At 49.6% G+C, this 16,380-nt stretch overlaps 1 protein-coding gene across 5 annotated transcripts in view; it reads right to left on the reverse strand.

Moving 5' to 3' along the window:
* The window catches only part of LOC135892048 (bromodomain-containing protein 4-like), a 200,912-nt gene that overhangs the window by 19,419 nt on the left and 165,113 nt on the right, over nucleotides 1–16,380 (reverse strand). For 4 of the 5 annotated variants that reach the window (XM_065419741.1, XM_065419740.1, XM_065419739.1 and 1 more), the window contains 3 exons: nucleotides 15,569–15,621; nucleotides 14,954–15,248; nucleotides 1,432–1,935 (listed from right to left, as the gene is read on the reverse strand). In XM_065419741.1, coding sequence (XP_065275813.1) covers nucleotides 1,432–1,935; nucleotides 14,954–15,248; nucleotides 15,569–15,621 — 852 coding nt within the window. The remainder of the gene's footprint in view (nucleotides 1–1,431; nucleotides 1,936–14,953; nucleotides 15,249–15,568; nucleotides 15,622–16,380) is intronic. The other variant, XM_065419742.1, reaches the window with a different exon arrangement.

Genomic DNA, 16,380 nt, shown 5'->3' on the forward strand with positions numbered 1-16,380 from the left:
TCCTGCTCAACCCATTGACATCTGAGAAGGTCACAGCTCAAAGTATGATGGCTGAAGGCCACTGACACATTCCTCTTATTTCTCCTACACACAGTTCAATGTTTAGCATAGGAGGAAAAAATAGCACTCCACCCAACAGCCAGGGCTCATTACATAACATATCTAAAACAACACAAAGGTAAGGAGAAGCAAAAAGAATTCATGCTAAATATTTAAGACAGAGAAAAATATATTTGTCCTTCACACAAAAAATGAATACCCTTCTTTCTGTACACTATTATCCTATAACAAAGCTTGTTAGAGATTGTAGAGAAAATATTCTTGATCAAGGGCACTATGAGGGAGACTAGGCTACACCATTATCAGCTCAAATAATCTTACAAGGGTTTAAAACATGCCCATAGCTAGGAGGGACAAGGCCCTGTCTATGTCTCAGGGACCAGTCTGAGCACTTCGCTTGAGACTTCCACTCGCCCAAGCTGGGTAGAACCACTCACGCAGTCATAGGCACTTTATGTCCTTTTCAGCTGTGCCTCCACGGGAGCATACTCCTGAAGGGCTGTCATTACGGCAGGGAAAGCACTTTGGGAAGGGTGCTTGCCATCTGCTCACGTGCTGGGGGCTAGCATACATGTCTATGTTTAGTGTTGTACTGCTAGCTTGGCCATTCTGGAGATGCTGGCTCTTTCCAGAGTTTGACTGTCACCAGATTCTAACTATTTGTATTTTAACTTCTAATAAACTACTCAAGGGGACAACTTAAAGTGCTTGGCTAGTAAACAATACTTAACAGCCATCCTCCTTAACTTCAGTTTATCTCCTTTTACCGGATACTACGCTGGCAGTCATGCACTTTCAATCCTTTCATGGGGAACTTCACAACACGCCTGCCAACAGCACGAGAACTTTAAATCCAAACAGAATCAGGAAGCCTGATCTGCTCCTGGGGATGTGGTGATTTATGCTATTTCTATGATATCACAAACCAAATGTCCTGCCAAAGGGAGCAAACAAGCCCCTTTTCTAGATGGAGCTCGCCAACTGTACCCTGATTTCAGGACAGCTAGACTTCTGGGCTGAAATGGGACGGGATGAATCTTAACAGGGCACAGCACTGCCAATTAGAATCTGTTTCCTAACTTTGAGCCCTACAACAGTTGGTTCCCCCATGGATTGGGATTTAAGCTCCCAGGAGAAAAGCTTAGAGTCCTCAATAGGCTATCAAGTTATCCAGGAATTCCTCCGAGACTAAGTACGTTAATTGATGACCTGTCTGTGCTCTAAGCCCGATGCCAACTCACCACCAGTATTCGCAAAGCTCAGAAGATTTTGGAACAATCATATTCCAACCAGGCATCCACCGCCCTTAATTTGTTACGAATTTTAGCTGCACTGATGTTAAGAACTCCGAGGGGAAATTTCAGCACTCACCCGTTGAGTAGGGGTCGGGCTTATGGTGCCGTGGTGACGGGTGGTGCTGGATGACTTGCTGAGGTTTAGCTGGCTGCGGGAGTGGATGCTGCTGTGGAGCTGGCTGAGGCGGAGGGATATGAGGAGGGAACTGCATGGGCTGCATGTGCATCGGCCTCTGCTGCTGCTGCTGTTGCACTGAGGGATGAGCAGGAGGCTGAAGGGGGGGTTGAGGCTGCGACTGGACCTTCACTGAAGGGAGGAGAGGAGTCTGCGGCTGCACTTTCTGCAGCTGTTGAAGGTAGAGCTGCATCTGGCTGGTGCTCAGAGGCAGGCTGTGATGAGGCGTGGGAGGCTCCTCATCCTCCAGGAGGACCTGGGGAGGCTGAGGCAAAGGCGGCTGGGGGAGCATGGGCTGCTGGCTTATGGCTGGTGACGCTGCTGGAGGACGCGAAGGCTTAGGGGGTAGTGCTGCGGCTCGATTACTGGGTCTCGATGGCTGCTGAGGCAGAGCGTTGTGCAAAGCTGGGGAAGAAGAGCAGGAATACATGGCATCACATACAACAGAAGAAAGAGAGCACAACTCCCCACAGCAAAACTGCACAAGTTGTTCTGCTTATTAGACCGCCCATGCCAAACAGAGGAAAAGATGTGCCATTATATCACACAGAATACCCATGGAATATAAATAAGATCCCATGGCATCTAACCCAGTTTCTTAATCACGTGACCATACGTCCTTCTCCAACACATCAAGTTATCCCCAGACTTGCACAGCCTGGGACCATGTGGTGCCAACTAGGGAACCCAGGGCTGTAGAAAAAACTATGACTTACTGTAACCATGTTTCTTTGAGATGTGACGCAGATGCGTATTCCACTTAGGTGTGTATGTGTGCTCAGAGCACTGGAGATGGAGAAATTTGCCTAGCAGTACCCGTAGAGGGGCAGTGCTCATGCCTCATGGCTATATGAGGCAGCACCACCCCAACCATCCCTCATTGAATGCCCAGACATGAGAGACTGACGCAAAGTGGACAGACAGTGGGTCGTAGAATACACACCTGCATCACATCTTGAAAAACCACAAGTACAGTAAGTAACCATTTCTTCTTCTTCAAGTAGATGCAGCTGTGTATTCTATTTTCCACTTAGGTGAATTACAAGGAGTACCACCCCCCTGGAGGTGGGGCTCAGAGCCTACCTAAACAAGGATGGCAGGGCAGCTCTACCAAAGCTTGCTTCTGCCCTGGAAGATGTGGTGATGGCGTAATGGTTCGTGAATGTATGTATCAATGATCACGTAGCAGCCCTGGAAATGTCCAATATGGAAAGATTACTAAGGAACACTCTGGACAATGCTTGCGTCCTTGTACAATGAGCTTACACGCACTGAGGAGTGTAGCCAAGGCTATTTCATGTGCTGTCAATGCAGGATGTTACCCATTTGGAGATCTGTGACGAGACCAGTTGACCCTTCATGCAATCTGCATATGGCACAAACAAATGAAGTGAGGCACAAACCAGTTTAGATCTGTCCAGATAAAAAGGCTAGATATTGCCTGACATCTAAGATATGGAAATGCAGGTCCTCCAGAGATGAATGCGGTTTAGTAAAAAACTCCAGTAAATACATCACCTGGTTCCAATGAAACAGAAACCACTTTAGACAAAAACGTGGGGTGTGGTTGTAAAGTTACCTTGTCTTTGGAGGACTGTATACAAGGAGGTTCTGCCATTGGAGCTTGCAACTCTCACAGTCTCCTTGCTGATCTTATTGCTAACAGGAAAGCGGTTTTCTGACACAAGAGCAAAAAGGGACAAGATAATAGGGGCTACAATGGATGACCCATCAGAGTTGCCAGGACTGTGTTTAGGTCCGACAAGGGAACCGACTCTCATAATGGAAGATATAGACAAAGAAGCCCTCATAAGAATCTCATTACCATAGCACTGGAGAAGACTGATTTTCCCTGAACAGGGGGATGAAGTGCCGGTATTGCTGCCAGATGCGCTTTCAATGGACTAAGCCAGTGGTCTTCAACCTATTTACCATTGTGGGCCACATATGCAGGTCTGTGTGTGTTATGTGGGCTGCACCCACACAAAATAAATATATATATATATATATATTTGTGACAAAGGCTAGGTCCACACTACCCACCCGATTCAGCGGGTAGAGATCGATCTTCTGGGATCGATTTATCGTGTCCCATCTGGACGTGATAAATCGATCCCAGAAGCGCTCCCCCGTCAACTGCGGAACTCCTGCTCGCCGAGAGGAGGAAGCGCTGTCGAAGGGGGAGCTTGCCTGCGCCGTGTGGACCCGCAGTAAGTAAACTTAGTTCGATCTAGGAAACGTCGACTTCAGCTACGCTATTCTCGTAGCTGAAGTTGCGTTTCCTAGATCGATCCCCCGCCCCAGTGTGGACCAGCCCAAAGTTCCTCCTCTACCTTGGTGGGTCCTGCACTTATTGGCGGATTTGCTCGCTTCACAGATTCACCCTGTGGGTCAGGAAACAGTCCAGAGACCTTCCCCTCTGGTAGAAGCTATAGTCCAGGTCAATTCCTCCTGTGTTTGATCAGGAGTTGGGAGGTATGGGGGGAAACCAGGGCCCGCCCTCTACTCCGGGTTCCAGCCCAGGGCCCTGTGGACTGCAGCTGTTTAGAGTGCCTCCTGGTACAGTTGCACGACACCTACAACTCCCTGGGCTACTTCCCCGTGGCCTCCTCCCAACACCTTCTTTGTCCTCACCACCGGACCTTCCTCCTGATGTCTGATAACGCTTGTACTTCTCAGTCCTCCAGCAGTATGCCTACTCACTCTCAGCTTCTTGCACACCTCTTGCTCCCAGTTCCTCACACGCACTTCCTCTCCTCTGGCTCCCCGGCTCCCCCTGGCTTGACTGGAGTGAGCCCTTTTATAGCATCAGAGGGGCCTTAATTAGAGTCAGGTGCTTAACTGCCTCACCTGACCTCTTAGCAGGTTAATTGGAGTCAGGTGGTCTATTAGCCTGGAGCAGCCCCTGCTCTGGTCACTCAGGGAACAGAAAACTACTTATCCAGTGGCCAGTATATCTCCCTTCTGCTACTCTGCTGTTCCCAACTGGTGTGGGTCTATCACAATATATATAACCTGTATGGCCCTGAGGATGTCACATGGGCTGCAACTGTGTGCTGATTGGGGCAGGAGTGGCCCACGGGTTGAGAACCACTGGACTAAGTGCAAGCCCCCACGTCTAAAGGTGTAGCAGGTACTCCTAGATGTCGTGGGGAGAAGTCAGTTTCGGTTGGATTCCACGAGCTAATGACCATACCAAAAAAGGTTTACATTTTGCTGAGTAGGCCATTCTGGTAGAGGACTTTCTACTGTTGAGCAGCACTTGTTCGATAGCCACTGAACACTGCTCTTCCTCCTCATTCAGGCATGCAGAAGCCATGCCGTGAGATGCAGAGAGCTGAGCACGTGATGCAAGATGCGTCCGTGATTCTGATTTAGCAGGTTGCGATGGAGAGGAAGCCTCATGGGAGGCTGAATTGACAGCATGAGAAAGTCAGAGAAGCAGCTTTGTCTTGGCCACAATGTGGCACCAAGAATGATCTTGGCCTGAGCCACCTTGAGCTAGAGAATGACCTGAGGAGGATCAGGACCACAGTGAGTTTGGACAGGGAGGCTTAACTGAGGCCCGGTTGAGAGCAGAACAGACGACATTTCCTCTTGTCCCTTGTAGTGAACAGGTCGATCATTGGGATGCCCCAAGCTGTGAAGATAACCCAGAGGACACTTGTTTTCAGGGACCATTTGTGTCTTAGGGAAAAATACTTGCTGAGATAGTCTGAAAGTTATTTTGAACCCCAGGCAAGTGAATGACTATTGGAGTAACATTCTTCTCGATGCAGAACTGCCACAGCCTGATTGCCTCTAGGCAGAGCAATCTGGAGCATGCTCCCCCTTGTTTGTTTACATAACACATCGCGGTGATATTGTCAGTAAGTATGCGAATCACCGAGTCTCTGATATGTTGCCAAAAAGAGTGACATGCATTTTAGATGGCCCAAAGCTCCAGCAAGTTGATATGGAGTGAGGCTTCCTGTGCCGATCACAGTCTCTGTACTTTCAATGACCCCAGGTGCACCCTCCAATCCATCAGGGAGGCTTTGGTAACAACCGGACTTGGTTGGCGAGGGCTGGACAAAGAGAACGCCTTGGCAAACATTCTGTGGACACATCCACCACTGCAAAGAGTCTACGACTAGTGGAGGCAGATGAACCAGTCTGTTTAGAGAATAAAGAGTAGGATGCAAGACTGTCCTGAGCCACATTTAAAGGGGATGGAGGTATAACTTTGCAAACTGGACCACCTGTGTGCAAGCAGACACGTGGCTCAAATCTCAGGCATGGTCTAACTGTCATGGAAGGCTGAGATTTCAGACTGAAGCAAAGATGGCGAATTATCTGAAAACGGTCAGTCAGCAGAAATGCTCCTGATGTCGTGGAATATAACAGGGCCCCAAGTAACTCAATATTCTGAGTGGGAGCCAAGGTTGACTTTCTGGTGTTTAGGGTGAGACCCAGACAGTCAGGCAACCGCAGTGTGGTACTGACATGAGCAAGAACTTCCTCTCTGGATCTGCCCCATAGTAACTAGTTGTTAAGATACAGGAAGATGTGAATTACATTCTTCCTGAGATATGCCAGAACAATTGTGCATTTAGTAAAAACTCTGGGGGCAGAAGAGAGGCCAAATGAAGCACCGTGTACTGAAACTGGCATTCTGCCATGATGAACTGAAGGAATTTTCTGTGACTTGGTATAATTGCACTCCTGGGGGAATTCTATGCTAAAAATTTACAAATTCTGCACTAAAAAAGAGAAAGTTACTCATCTTGTGCAGTAATGTAGGTTCTTTGAGATGTGTCCCCCTATGGATGCACCACTCTAGGTGTTCGGGCACCCCTGCACTCATAATCAGAGATTTATGGTAGCAGTGCCTGGCAGGATCACACATGCGCAGTCCCCGTCTTGCGCTGCTTCAGGTGGTTAATTAGCGCTGTGCGATAAACTCCCCCTCAGTTCCTTCTCTACTGCAGAGCCTAGCAATAACTCTGAAGTAGTTATTGCAACGTTACTGCACAAGGGAGTAACTTTCTCTTCAAGTGATGTCCCTGGGTGATTTCAGAGCAGTATCCTTCGGAAGGCTTCGGAGTTGAAGTCGTAGCAGACGAAAGCACAGTGAGTCCAAACAGGGCATTGGAGGTTGCCTGTTGTTCTAAAGTGTAATGTTGAGTAAATGTATGGGCTGACACCTAGGTTGTGGTCTTACAGATTTCCGCAACAGGGACACTGTTAAGAAACGCTACAGAGGTCGATAAGGCTCTGGTGGAATGCGTGTGAATCCCCATAGGGCAGTGGTGGGCAACCTTTGGCCCGTCAGGGCTATCTGCTGTCAGGCCGTGCGACAGTTTGTTTACATTGCCCGTCCGCAGGCACAGCCGCCCGCAGCTCCCAGTGGCTGCGGGAAGCAGCAGTCAGCATGTCCCTGTGGCCTGTGCCACTTCCCGGAGCTCCCATTGGCCGGGAACAGTGAACTGCGGCGATTGGGAGCTGCAGGTGGCCGTGCCTGTGGATGGTCAGTGTAAACAAACCATCTCGTGGCCCGCCAGCGGATTACCCTGATGGGCCATTTGTGGCCCACTACTCCCGTAGGGGGTTGTTGACCACATTGGGAGTAACAGTTTTATGCAATCTGAAATCCATTTGGAGAGACTCTGTGTAGATATGGCGTTCCCTTTGGATCGTTCAGTGATTGAGACAAACCGTTTCCGAGACTTACAGAATGCTTTTGTTCTGTCTAAGTAGAAAGCAATTGCCCTATGTACACCCAGGGTACATAGTGTGGATTGTTGTCTATCCTGGCGGGGTTTAGGATAGAATGTCAGAAGGTAGATAGGCTGGTTGAGGTGAAAAGATGAGGCAATCTTGGGCAAAAACTTAGGATTTGGTCTCAAAAACTTTATCTTTGAAAAAGACTGTCTGGCAGATCTGCCAAAAGAGAACCCAATTCTCCCACCCATCTGGCAGATGTAATGGCAATGAGGAACACTACTTTCATAAAAAGATGTAACAAAGAGCATGTCGCCATGGGTTCAAATGGAGGGCCAGTTAGGACTTGGAGGATAGGTTGAGTCCCATGGTGGGGTAGGTTCTCTCACTTCAGGATAGAAATTGCTGAGGCCTCTGAGGAATCTTTTGGTGAGTGGGTGAGCAAATATGGAGAATTCATCTACTTTGCTGTGGAACGCTGTGATAGCGGAGAGCTGCACTTAACTGAGCTCATGGAGAGGCCTGACTTCTCAATATTCCAATAGTCCAATATTCAGGGTAAAGAGGCTGACACAGCCGGAATTCATTTTTGTTGGCACATGCCTCAAATTGTTTCCATTGGTGGAGGCAGTTGGCGTGGCTGGTTGTTCTGTGACTGTGTTTTGTACTTCATTGGAACACGTTATTTCAGGTTGCTTGAGCCATGGAGTAGCCACGCTTTGAGATGGAGTCTTTGGGGATCTGGATGAAGAACGTGACCTGCATCCTGAGATAGGAGACGAGGCAGAAGCATCCATGGTGGGCATACTGATAATTTGAGACGGTAAGGATACCAAGTTTGGCAAGGCCACGTGGGGGCTATTAGAATTACCCTGGAGTTGTCCTGCCTGATCTTGTGGATCACCAAGGCCAAAAGGGAGGTTGGGGGAAACGCATAAAGGAGAGGAGTGTTCCACTTCATGAGGAAGGCATCGCCCAGAGAGTGGCGACTGAGCCTCCCCCCAGAGCAGAACTGTGGGCATTTGGTGTTTTGTGTGGCTGCGAACAGGTCTATTGTCAGGAATCCCCAATGTTTGAAGATGTCCCAGAGCATGCGTGTTGAGTTTCCACTTGTGGTCCTGGGAGAAATTCCTGCTTAATGGATCTGCCGTGGTGTTCTGGCAACCAGGTAGGTATTGTGCTGTAATGTGGATATAGCGTCTGATGCATAATTGCCAGAGTCTGATGGTTTCTACACAGAGGGAGTGTCATCGTGCTCCCCCTTGTCTGTTTATACAAAACATGCAAGCCACGTTGTCCATGAGGATTTGTATAGTCTTGCTTTCCATTATCAGTAGGAAGTGGGAGCAAGTGTTGCGAACGGCTCTTAGTTCTAAGATATTTATGTGCAGAAGAGTTTCCGCTGGGGACCAGCGGCCCTGGATACTGCACAGACGTAGATGCGCTCCCCAACTCAGAAGTGATGCATCTGTTGTGATGGTCATCGCTGGGAGAGTTTGCATGAAAGGCACTCCTAGGCAGCTGTTGTCTGGTTGAGTCCAACCAGAGAAGATACTCCTTTACCTTGTTTGGTACCGTGAGGTGCTTGTTTATATTGTGCCTGTGTGGGACATAAACTGAGTGGAGCCAGGCTTGAAGGCATTTCATATGGAATTGTGCATGTTCTGGAAGCCATGTAGGCATGTTCTGGCGGGGACTTGTGGGCTGATTTGTACTGTAGCAATCAGGTTGGTCAATGTGAAGAATCGCTGTTGTGATAGAGAGGCCATCGCCTCGAGAGAGTTGAGGAAGACTCCAATTAACTCTATTTGTTCCACGGGTATTAGTGTGGACTTTTGGCATTTATTTAGGGCAGGGATGGGCAAACTTTTTGGCCCGAGGGCCACATCTGGGTGGGGAAATTGCATGCAGGGCCAAGAATGTAGGGCTGGGGTTGGGTTGCGGAAGAGAGTGCGGGGTATGGGACGGGGTGCAGTGTGCAGGAAGGGACTCAGGGCAAGGGGTTGGGGCAGAGGAGGGGTGTGGGGTGTATGAGGGGGCTCAGGGAAGGGGGTTGGGGTGCAGGAGCGGGGGCACAGTGCAGGAAGGGGCTCTGGGCAGGGGGCTGGGGTGCAGGAGGGGTGCGGCAGGGGGCTCAGGGCAGGGAGTTGGGGTGCAAGAAGGGTTCAGGTGCGCTTGACAGCCCTAGTGGAAAAGGTTTTTTGGGGGGAGGGGCTGAGGGGTGGGATTGTAAGGGAGTTGGGGAACCTTCCCCATGCAGATCCTGGCTGACCCCAAGCCTCTCCCATTCAGTCAGGCACATCTGCCCCTGTCCCCGCACCTCCCATCCCCAGGGGTCTCTACAGCCTCCTTCCCCATCCCCATGTGTCCCTGCAGTCCCCCTCCCCCATCCCGTCTCAATGCTGTCACCCCACTAGCTCCTGAGCCCGCACCCCAGTCTGCCCCCCCCACTAGCCATTCTGAACCCATGTCTGTTACCCCCCAGCAGCCCCATGTGCCCCACTCTGTTCTAACCTGGCTCCATGGGCACGGTGCTGTGATGAACTTCTACTCCTGGGGGAATTCTGCAGCACTGGGCACGCACAGAATTCCCCCAACACAGAAAATACATTCTGCCCCAAAAGTGCTGCAATTCTGCCTTCTGCCCACCAGAGGCCGCTGTGGCACCAGAACAGCCAGCTGCGTTCATGCTGCTGATTCTTCTGGCGCCACAGTGGACTCTGGTGGGCGAAAGGCAGAACTGCAGCACTTCTGGGGCAAAAATGTAATTTCTGCTGAAAAAAAATTCTGCGGGACACATGAATTCTGCATGTCTGTAGATGCACAGAATTCCCCAGGAGTAAATAATTGCCATGTGAAAGTAGGTGTCCTGAAGCTCCAGAGCATGCAGGGAAGACAGTCTATAGAGTGACCATTCAGAACCCCATGTACCTGATGTATTTGTTGAGGCCTTACTTCTACTCCCAGTACTTCCTGGTATCCAAAGGAGAAGCTATGCCCCGTGTTCCAGTGGAACCTTCCCCACTGCTCCCAAAGGCAGCAGAGAGTAGACCTCCTCGAGGAGCAGTATCTCATGAGAGGGGTCCCTGAAGAGGGACAGGGAGGGAGGGTTGGGAGGTGGTGTAGAGAGGAACTGGATTTCATAACCCAATCTGACGGTACTTAGGACCCCGCTGTCAGTAGTGATTGAACCCCAATCACTGTGAAAGAGGGCCAGCCTGTCCCCAAAAGAGGGAGATGAGGAGGAAGGAGCAATGACTAGGACAGTGCTATGGAGCAAGGAGTCAAATGGGCACTTGGAAAGGCACCAGAGAAAGGTGTGGGGACTGGCCAAACCCCAAGCCCAACAGCTTCCTCCTGTGGGATCTATCCCTCTTTCTGGTGTAATCCTGTGCCTCAAGGCATGTCTACACTTACCTCCGGAGAGATCGATCCAGAGGGGGTCGATTTATCGCGTCTAGTGAAGATGCGATAAATCGACCGCCGAGCGCTCTCCCGTCGACTCCGGTACTCCACCAGAGCGAGAAGCGTAGGCGGAGTCGACGGGGGAGCATCAGCAGTCGACCTACCGCAGTGAAGACAATGTAAGTAGATGTAAGTACGTTGACTTCAGCTATGTTATTCATGTAACTGAAGTTGCGTAACTTAGACCGATCCCCCCCAATGTAGACCAGGCCTCAGAGGAGGGAAAGGCTGGCCAAATGTGCACTGCAGACAATACTGCTGCCGCTGGATGCCACAGTGGCGCCTCTGCAGCCTGAAGGACTGCAGGGTAGTCCTGGAATTCTTAAAGGACCGCAGCGTCTCCTCAGTTTTGTCTGAGAACAGTGTTCAGCCGTCGAAGGCCAAAGAAAGCCAGGAACCCCATCTCATGGTGACCACATAGGCCACCCACCCTGGCCGAGGGGTTCATGATATCGAGTGTGGATTACAAAAGGCATCTTAGCCACCAAGCAGCCCTCAGTGACAAATACCAGAAAATTCCTCGTGACATAGCTGTCCAGTTAACAAAACTGTACTTGGACAGCAAGGCTTGCTGATTGGCAATTCACATCTGTAAGGAAAAGGTGGTGTAAATCTTCCTGCCCATGAAGTCCAATCGTTTAGAATCCCTAATCTTTAGGGGTGAACTTAAACCTGCCCTGCTGGGCTCTGTTGTTCACCGCAGTTACAACTATTGAATTTGGGGCCAGATGGGAGTTAAACCCCTCAAATCCCAGCATGGGAATGAAATAGTGCTTTTCTATGTGCTTAGCTATAGGTGGTGTCAAAGCCAGAGTGCTCCAGAGGGCCTTAGCCAGTTCAAGGAGCACACTGCTGATAGAGAGGGTGACTCTCCCAGGGGCACAGAGCTGTAAAATGTCCATCAATTTGTGGGGGGTTCTCTTAAAAAAAAAAAAAAAAAAACTCTGCTTGGATACCAAGAAAAGCAGCTACATACTGCAAAAGGACTTGGTACACCTTAAAATCCAGTACCGAAGGGGAGGATGAGCCATGCAGCACAGCATCATCTGGAGATGAAGATGAGGCCCTTAACTGAGCCAAAGCCGGATCTTGTTCCAGGGATGACGGACCCAGATGGAACAACTCTGGACGCGCCACAGGGAGGACTGCCAGTGCCTTGGCCTGCAGTGGATCGAGGGTCACCACCACAGACTGGCCGGCAATCTTGCCTTTGAGCAAGATGAAGAGTAGGACCTCTGTGACCGAGGAGTGTCCCACGGATTCCACTGACATGGATAAGGCACTGGTGGCCAACAGGTGCAGGGCCAGGGACCTCCGTCCTGAGCATGAGATGTGCGCCAATCCGGTTACATGTAACAGTCCATCAGTGGCCCTCAATGCTGGTCGGGCAATGGAGAGTGGGAGGATGACAACCCTGACTCAAAGGAGCCTCAGGATTCTGGAGATAAGGGCAGAGCCAAACCAGAGGGAGCAAGTAGATGTTTAACTCGTCTATTGTCCAGAATGAGGCAGGAAACAGAGCTGCCAATGGAAGCAATACCATTGGTACCAAGCATGCCAGTGCTTGAAGCAGTGTCAGTCCCGAAGTGAACAGTGGTACCAGAGTGTCTGATGGCACCGTCAAGAGTGGGGAAAGCCACCATGGAAACATCTGCTGTGCCGACTGCAGCAGTGCCGAGGAGGTTCCTGGTACCGGGGTCCCACATACCAATCAGAGTACCAGCCCTATTTCCACAATTTGTGGAAGGGGAACATTGGGGCGCAGTGTCAACAGACCCAAGGATTCAGTAGCTTGTTCAATAGAAGGGGCTACAGTTGACAGAGACTTGGCAAAGTCCTGGACCAAAGGAGAGGTCAGGACTGAAAGGCAGAAGGAGGTCTGTAGCTAATTGGTATGCTGCCGATGCAGAAACAGTCGGTACTGGCATCTCCCTCATCAGTACCAGACTCAATGGATGTCCAGAGGCTGGAACCAAAGTCAACGGTAAAGGGTTTCTCACCTCCCTACTAGGTACCGGGGAACGGTTAGAAGCACCAGCTCCATGCTGTTCCATGCTTTTCCTGGGGGAGGTGGAAGAGCCACCACAAAACCTGGAGCAGTCCCTATTGGCGGATGTGATTGCAGAGCCATTGGCCATTATCTTTGAAAACTCATGGCGATCGGGGGAGGTCCTGGATGACTGGAAAAAGGCTAATGTAGTGCCCATCTTTAAAAAAAGGGAAGGAGGAGGATCCGGGGAACTACAGGCCAGTCAGCCGTACCTCAGTCCCTGGAAAAATCATGGAGCAGGTCCTCAAGGAATCAATTTTGAAGCAGTTCAAGGAGAGGAAAGTGATCAGGAACAGTCAGCATGGATTCACCAAGAGCAAGTCATGCCTGACAAACCTAATTGCCTTCTATGAAGAGATAACTGGCTCTGTGGATTAGGGGAAAGCAGTGAACATGTTATTCCTTGACTTTAGCAAATCTTTTGACACGGTCTCCAACAGTATTCTTGCCAGCAAGTTAAAGAAGTATGGGCTGGATGAATGGACTATTAGGTGGATAGAAAGCTGGCTAGATCGTCGGACTCAACGGGTAGTGATCAATGGCTCCATGTCTAGTTGGCAGCTGGTATCAAGCAGAGTGCCCCAAGGGTCGGTCCTGGGGCCGGTTTTGTTCAATATCTTCATTAATGATCTGGAGGATGGCGTGGATTGCACCCTCAGCAAGTTTGCAGATGACACTAAATTGGGAGGAGTGGTAGATACGCTGGAGGGTAGGGATAGGATACTGAAGGACCTAGTCAAATTAGAGGATTGGGCCAAAAGAAATCTGATGAGGTTCAACAAGGACAAGTGCAGAGTCCTGCACTTAGTAAAGAAGAATCCCATGCACTGCTACAGATTAGGGACAGAGTGGCTAGGCAGCAGTTCTGCAGAAAAGGACCTAGGGGTTACGGTGGATGAGAAGCTGTATATGAGTCAACAGTGTGCCCTTGTTGCCAAGAAGGCTAACGGCATTTTGGGCTGTATAAGTAGGAGCATTGCCACCAGATCGAGGGACGTGATCATTCCACTCTATTCGGCATTAGTGAGGCCTCATCTGGAGTACTATGTCGTTTTGGGCCCCACACAACAAGGAGGATGTGGAAAAACTGGAAAGAGTCCAGCGGAGGGCAACAAAAATGATTAGGGGGCTGGAGCACATGCTTTATGAGGAGAGGCTGAGAGAGCTGGGATTATTTAGTCTGCAGAAGAGAAGAATGAGGAGGGATTTGATAGCTGCTTTCAACTACCTGAAAGGGGGTTCCAAAGAGATGGATCTAGACTGTTCTCAGTGGTACCAGATGACAGAACAAGGAGTAATGGTCTCAAGTTACAGTGGGGGAGGCTTAGGTTGGATCTTAGGAAAAACTTTTTCACTAGGAGGGTGAAGCAGCTCTGGAACGAGTTACCTAAGGAGGTGGTGGAATCTCCTTCCTTAGAGGATTTTAAGGTCAGGCTTGACAAAGCCTTGGCTGGGATGATTTAGTTGGGCATTAGGTCCTACTTTGAGCAGGGGGTTGGACTAGATGACCTCCTGAGGTCCCTTCCAACCCTGATATTCTATGATTGGTCTTAGGAGACCGTCTCCTCGGCACAGTCAACAGGGAAGAGCCCCTATTGAAGTACCTGCTCCAGAATGTGAAGTGGCAGTGCTGTTGGAGCCCAAGGGCAACCTCTGACCCTCTGAGGGCCTTGGGACCAAAGCAGGCCGCATGGCCTGTTCGAGCAGGCGCTTCTTTAGGCGAAGGTCCCGAGCCACTTGAGTCAGTTTCTTAAAAACTGATCGGCAGATTGCGCAATGCTTCTTGACATGGGCCTTGCTACCGGGGATCGCTTCCCCACATGAAAGACAATGTTTAAACCCCAGGAGGGCATCACTGAGGAAACAGACTGGTAACACAAACTACTCTAACATTAAGAGTACTACTAACTATATACAAGAGAAAAAACTAAATTAGTTGAGAGGCTGAGACCACACAAAGCTCCGACTCTAGTCATGGGCGGTAAGAAGGAACTGAGGAAGGGTCAGGACAGCACTGCCTCATGTAGCCAGGACTATAACCACAAGGTGCGAGTGCCACCCCTCTACAGGTACTGCTGGGCAAATTTCTCCTGTTCTGGTGTGCTGGGGAGACACACTCCTACATGGAATACATGGCTGCATCTACTCCAAGAAGAAGAAAGGGCTACAGCTTTAGACACACAGCATTGCCCATTAAGTGCTTACCTGGAGGAGAGACTACTGCATGTTGGTTCAAGTGAGGAGGAGTGCTATGCTCAGGTTGCTGGGGGAGATGGGGTGGCATCTCTGGCTGAGGAAGATGCATGATGGGCTGGGTGAAATGTGTGATAGTGTCAAACATGTTCCCTGGGAGCGGATGCTCCATGATGGGGACCTGTGCAGGTACGAAAGGAGGGGGAGAAGACTTCATCGGAGGCGGTGCTTGTTGAGGGACAGGCTGTGGAGGCAGTGGTTGCATCTGCTGCTGCTGCTGCACCTGCTGATGGTGGTGGTGGTGATGCTAGGGAAGACAAAAACTCATGAGATCAGCAGAGTTTTAGTTTTTTCTACCACCTCATTTAAGTTTCCAGCCTTGTGTCATCTGGTATGCAGGGAGGCAGCTCAGAACAATTCCAGACATCAATAATGGAGGGACTGAGCCTGTGGTTGACTATAAGCTCCTGATCTAAAAGGGAGATCTAAATAAGAGTATTGTTTTAACAGCCTGTGTGCCCGGCCCAGCCCAACCTCTCTGATGATTCGGCGGTCAATGTATACTGAGGACGCTAATTCATAGGAATTCTCTCATGGCTCCAGGAGGGAGGCTTCTCCAAAACTCACCTTTTTTTGCTCTCTCCCAGAGTGCCCTTTCTTCTTCAATTTTGGTGCCATTTCTGTGGAGAAAGGAAGAAGGGATAATAAAAGGGTTAGCATCCACGTGCTGCTCTTCCAGGAATCACTGACACAAATATGGGAGCAACTAATATTACTGATCTCAGTTACAAGTACAACACTTAAATCACAGGAAGAGTAGCGAAGTTTTGGTGCTCACTGCAAACTGCTCTCTCTGAAGCACTCACGAAGAACACATTTTCAGACACAAAAACAGGCAGCTTTTCCCTGATTTTACCTTTGGAACTTACTACAGAGTCCTGAGGAAAGAAATTCAGTTTCCTTGGCTACATCTTTGTTCCTTCACAAAACCAGGAAGGATCAGAACTTTCAAAACATCAACTACAATGATTTACAAAGAAATTTCTTCAAGACTTTGACCAACACTAATTCTTCGGCCACAGGCCTTTGGGACACCAAAGTGACAGACTATAAGAATTGGTTAGCCCTTGCCTATATTAGAGTTTCTTGGAAATCTCTCACCAGTGCAGTGCCACCGGTGGTAACCAAAGTGGGAGTTGGTGTGGATAGGACTCAGGGAGCTGCCAGAATTTGTGTCATGGTGTCTTCTATACCCATGCTGACCAGTGTTGGATAACGGTGGTAAAAATGCCAGTGGTCTACTGAAAATACTTCCATTGCTACCATTGGTGGAGCTGGAATGATAGAAAAATCTTTCAAATAGCCTATTGGAGATACAACCTGACAGGGCTGCAGAGAGCTGGCTGTGAAGCAAGTGTTTTCACAGCTCATTAGTTAGC

This window comes from Emys orbicularis, chromosome 19 (genome assembly GCF_028017835.1).
Source record: "Emys orbicularis isolate rEmyOrb1 chromosome 19, rEmyOrb1.hap1, whole genome shotgun sequence".
Lineage (NCBI taxonomy): Eukaryota > Metazoa > Chordata > Testudines > Emydidae > Emys > Emys orbicularis.